General features: G+C 43.3%; 2 protein-coding genes across 2 annotated transcripts in view; one reads left to right on the forward strand and one right to left on the reverse strand.

Annotated features, from left to right (window-relative positions):
- LOC104699822 (transketolase-1, chloroplastic) overlaps window positions 1-2,894 on the reverse strand; it is a gene marked incomplete in the record, with an annotated part of 3,569 nt that extends 675 nt beyond the window's left edge. The window contains 7 exon segments of the mRNA XM_019227357.1: window positions 1-968; window positions 1,057-1,210; window positions 1,297-1,445; window positions 1,544-1,826; window positions 1,915-2,020; window positions 2,121-2,211; window positions 2,364-2,894. Of these exon segments, the coding sequence (XP_019082902.1) occupies window positions 9-968; window positions 1,057-1,210; window positions 1,297-1,445; window positions 1,544-1,826; window positions 1,915-2,020; window positions 2,121-2,211; window positions 2,364-2,849 (2,229 nt within the window).
- The window catches only part of LOC104699824 (tubulin-folding cofactor D-like), an 8,874-nt gene continuing 7,542 nt past the window's right edge, over window positions 3,323-4,654 (forward strand). Inside the window, exons 1-3 of the mRNA XM_010415221.2 lie at window positions 3,323-3,613; window positions 3,720-4,267; window positions 4,414-4,516. Coding sequence (XP_010413523.1) covers window positions 3,395-3,613; window positions 3,720-4,267; window positions 4,414-4,516 — 870 coding nt within the window. The 5' untranslated portion in view covers window positions 3,323-3,394. The remainder of the gene's footprint in view (window positions 3,614-3,719; window positions 4,268-4,413; window positions 4,517-4,654) is intronic.

Consider the following 4,654-nt stretch of genomic DNA (forward strand, 5'->3'; position numbering starts at 1 on the left):
TAAATCTCTTAGAAGAGTGACTTAGCCGCATCAACAACAGCTTCAACGGTGATACCAAACTCCTTGTAGAGTAAGGGTGCTGGTGCGCTGGCCCCAAACGAATTAATACCAATGGACTTTCCTTTGCCTCCAACAATCTTTCCCCATCCGAATGTCGAAGCTGCTTCGATGCTCACTCTAGCTGTAACAGCAGATGGCAACACACTCTCCTTGTATTCATCTGATTGCTCGTCAAATAGCTCCCAGCACACGAAAGAAACAACTCTAACGGTTTTGCCTTCTTTCCTAAGCACCTCCGCAGCCTGTGCAGCAATCTCTAGCTCAGATCCAGTTCCAATCAAGATCACATCGGGTTTGTTGCCTGCAGAGTCGTCAGAAATTGTGTATCCTCCCTTTTCGACTCCTTCAATGGATGTACCCGGAAGCTGAGGCAGCTTTTGCCTAGACAGAGCTAAGATAGATGGTGTCTTGCGTTTGGTGACAGCGATCTTGTATGCACCAGCTGTTTCGTTCCCATCAGCAGGACGGAACATAAGAGTGTTTGGCATTGCACGGAAACTTGCAATGTGCTCAATGGGCTGATGGGTTGGTCCATCCTCACCAAGACCAATAGAATCATGGGTCATAACATAGATAACACCAGCTTCAGACAAAGCCGAGATTCTCATGGCACCTCTCATGTAGTCAGTGAACACAAAGAAAGTTGCACAGTAAGGGATAAGACCAGGGCTGTGAAGGGCAATGCCGTTGCAGATGGCTCCCATACCATGTTCCCTAACACCAAATCTAAGATTTCTTTCTTCAGGTGTGGCCTTTTGGAAGTCGCCAGAGGCTTTCAGCAATGTCATGTTGGATGATGCAAGGTCAGCACTTCCACCAAGGAATCCGGGAACAACTTTAGCAATGGCGTTAAGACATTGCTGTGACAGGTTTCTGGTGGCATCACCCGGAGACTCTGGTGTGTATGTCTAAAAATGAAGAAAAAGAAAGATGTTTTACAACCCACATCTAGAATACTAATTGGATTGTACAGACTACAAAGAGAGTTCTACTTACAGGTAGAGCCTTCTCCCAGCCAGCAGGTAATTCACCCGTGATAATAGATTTCAACTCTGCAGCTTCCTCTGGGTACTTCTTTTCATATGCTGCAAACTTTGCAGTCCAGTCAGATTCAAGAGAAGCTCCTTCAGGTGTATGACGGCTCCAGTGGCTAGAAAAGTGCAAGTCAAACAGTAAGTCATCAAAGCAACTTCATAGCAATAAATCCTAACAGAAGCCTGCTTTGGATTTACTTACCTTTTAACATCGTCAGGTACCTGGAACGGCTCATACGGCCATCCAAGGTTATTTCTGGTAGCCTCAACTTCCTTCTCGCCAAGTGCAGCTCCATGGACACTGTATGAGTTCGCCTTGTTGGGAGACCCATAACCAATGGTAGTAGTGACCTGAATACATCGGGATACAAGCAATATGGTAAATAAAAGACATCAAAGGTCTTTAGACCAACTGCTGTTTGATGGTTAAGAAATTGTGTAGTAGTTACCTTGATCAATGTAGGCTTGTCTGTAACAGCTTTAGCTTCCTTAATGGCAGCACGGATCTCGTCATACCCAGTGTTTCCATTCTTCACCCAGATAACATGCCATCCAAGGGCTTCGAAACGCTTGTCCACGTTCTCAGTGAAGGCAATTTCTGTGTCTCCATCAATGGAAATGTGATTGTCATCGTAGAAAGCAATGAGCTTTCCAAGTCCCCAATGGCCGGCTAGAGAGCAAGCTTCATTTGAAATACCCTCCATCTGACAACCATCTCCAAGGATAGCATATCTAGACACAATCAATCAAAAACAGTAATTCCAATGTCAGAGCTACATACAAACCAAGAACGATGACAAAAATATGGGAAATATATTACGTGTAATGGTCGACAACTTCAGCATCAGGCTTGTTGAATCTAGCAGCCAAGTGCTTCTCAGCAAGAGCTAAACCAACAGCATTGGCGATTCCTTGTCCAAGAGGACCTGATTACCAGCCAAAGCAGAGAGCACAATTGTCAACATAGATATAGAAAGCTTCTGTAAATTTGCATGAACCATAAGCCAAAGAAACAAAATGACAAACCAGTAGTGACTTCAATCCCAGGAGTCTCGAAATTCTCGGGATGTCCTGGTGTCTTGCTTCCAAATTGACGGAATTGCTTCAAATCTTCCTCCTAATAGACAAATCCAACAGTTTTTTTCAGTAAATCTATGAACTTTACAGATTGAATCTATGAACTTTTACAGGTAAATCTATCCACAGAAGTTACTACATTCTTCTTCAATTATGATCAGATCGAAAGACAAAAGAAGAGAGATCACAGACCTGGACACTGTCGTAGCCAGCAAGATGAAGCAACGCGTAAAGCAACATACATCCATGACCAGCAGATAAAACGAATCGGTCACGGTTGAACCAATAAGGGTTCTTGGGATTATACCTCATGACCTCATCATACAAAATGTGAGCCATCGGAGCACAACCCATAGGAAGACCAGGATGACCTGATTTCGCCTTCTCAACCGCATCGATAGCCAAAAACCTAATGGAGTTGACCGATTTGTCAACAATAGACGAATCAGTGGTGGGCTCAACAGTCTCAACAGCTGCAGCGCGAACAAGAGGACGGAGAGATCGGTTTTTGTTCCTGGATTGAGCGATACGTCGACGAGACGAAACAGAGGAGGCGCGTGAGCCAGTGGATTTGAGTCCAGTGAAAGCTGGTAAAGATCCACGCTGGTCTGAGCCATGGTGAGAGATGGCACGAGCTAGGAGAGCTTGAGAGAGAGCGAGAGAAGAAGTAGAAGCCATGTTTTTCTCTCTTTTCTTATCGCTCTCTTGTGTTAGAGAGAGATAGAAGAAGGTGTGTGATGATGGTGATGAAGAAGAAATGAAGAAGATGAGAGACTCTCTCTGCAACTCTTATTTCTATTGAGTGAGATTGTTAGCCAATCAAAACGACATCTCGCCCATCTCTTCGTCCTCACTAAGGGACAACTCAGATCAAATCTGACCGTTGGATTCCACTAAAGGGTATCATCCTGACCGCTGATTATGGCTAAGAGTTTAGTGATCCTCCTACTCTTTTCCTCAAATAGTGTCATTGGATATTCCGCCATAAACGAATCTGGTACAACCTCTGGTTCGCGTCTTGTAATTTAACTGGTTATAGCCGGTTTAAGAAACGAACGGGCCTTCATATTTTAGGCCCAAAATATGATTAATGGGCCTAAATAAAATACAAACTCTCGCCGTCTCTCTCTCTCGTCTTCACCGATCGCGTTGTTTTTTTCTTTTCCCAGACAAAATTGCCGGCGAGCGGGAATTAATTAAAATTCGCCTCCGTTGATCCAGTGATGATGGCCACTACAAACGAGGAAAGTTCTCCGACGAGAATCGAAATCGAGGCGGTGGTTAAAACGGAAGAGGAAGAAGACGACGAGCATGATTCCAAGGAGAGGGTTCTACAGAGGTACTTCTTACAAGAATGGAAGCTCGTTAAATCCCTTCTCGACGATATTGTTTCAAATGGCCGTGTTGTTGATCCTACCTCTGTTCGGAAGATCCGATCCATCGTACGCTTCTTACTCTTTTTTTTTTTTACTTCAATCTACTTGACCCACCCGATTTGGTCCTCTCTTCCAACCTTTGTTTCATTGTTTGTTTTGTTGTATTGTATAGATGGATAAATACCAGGAGCAAGGTCAACTAGTGGAACCTTACTTAGAGAGTATAGTTTCACCGCTAATGCTTATCATCCGCTCCAAATCAGTTGAATTAGAAGCGAAACCTGATGAGATTCTTGAAATTATTAAGCCAATAAGCATCATTATCTATGCTTTAGTTACTGTCTGTGGCTACAAAGCTGTTATCAAGTTCTTTCCTCATCAAGTATCTGATCTAGAGCTCGCCGTGTTGCTCCTGGAGAAGTGCCATAGCACGACTTCTGTTTCTGCCTTGAGGCAAGAAAGCACTGGAGAAATGGAGGCCAAGTGTGTTACTCTTTTGTGGCTTTCGATCCTTGTGTTGGTTCCTTTTGATATTTCTTCTGTTGATACAAGCATTGCAAACGACAAGAGCTTTGGTGTGGACGACCTTGCTCCTTTGGTATTGAAGGTATTAGGTTTCTGTAAGGACTATCTGTGCAGTGCTGGACCAATGCGCAGGATATCTGGATTGCTCCTCTCTAAGCTTTTGACCCGTCCGGATATGGGAAAAGCTTTTTCAAGGTCTGTTCCTATCACCATCAGTTGAAAGCTTGACTTCACCAGAGACACCAATAAGATTGTTTATAAAGTGCTATTTACTCTTGTAACGTGTACTTGAGTGGATGAACTAAATTTTTTTTTGTTCTATTGTGGCATTTTCATTTCAGCTTTTTCGAGTGGACCCATGAAGTTTTATCTTCTAAGGAAGATAGTGTCATGCATCACTTTCGCTTGCTCGGTGTGTTGGAAGCTCTGGCTGCCATTTTTAAGGTTTCTTTTTTTCGTAACCTGGAGCTGTTTACTTTGTTTTAATAATGGTTCATACTGAACATGTTAGACATACACAGATGTCAGTAAAGTACATATTTGATTTGCTTGTTTTTTAATCTTGAAGAAAAATGGCTGATT

This window comes from Camelina sativa, chromosome 7, assembly GCF_000633955.1.
Source record: "Camelina sativa cultivar DH55 chromosome 7, Cs, whole genome shotgun sequence".
NCBI lineage: Eukaryota > Viridiplantae > Streptophyta > Magnoliopsida > Brassicales > Brassicaceae > Camelina > Camelina sativa.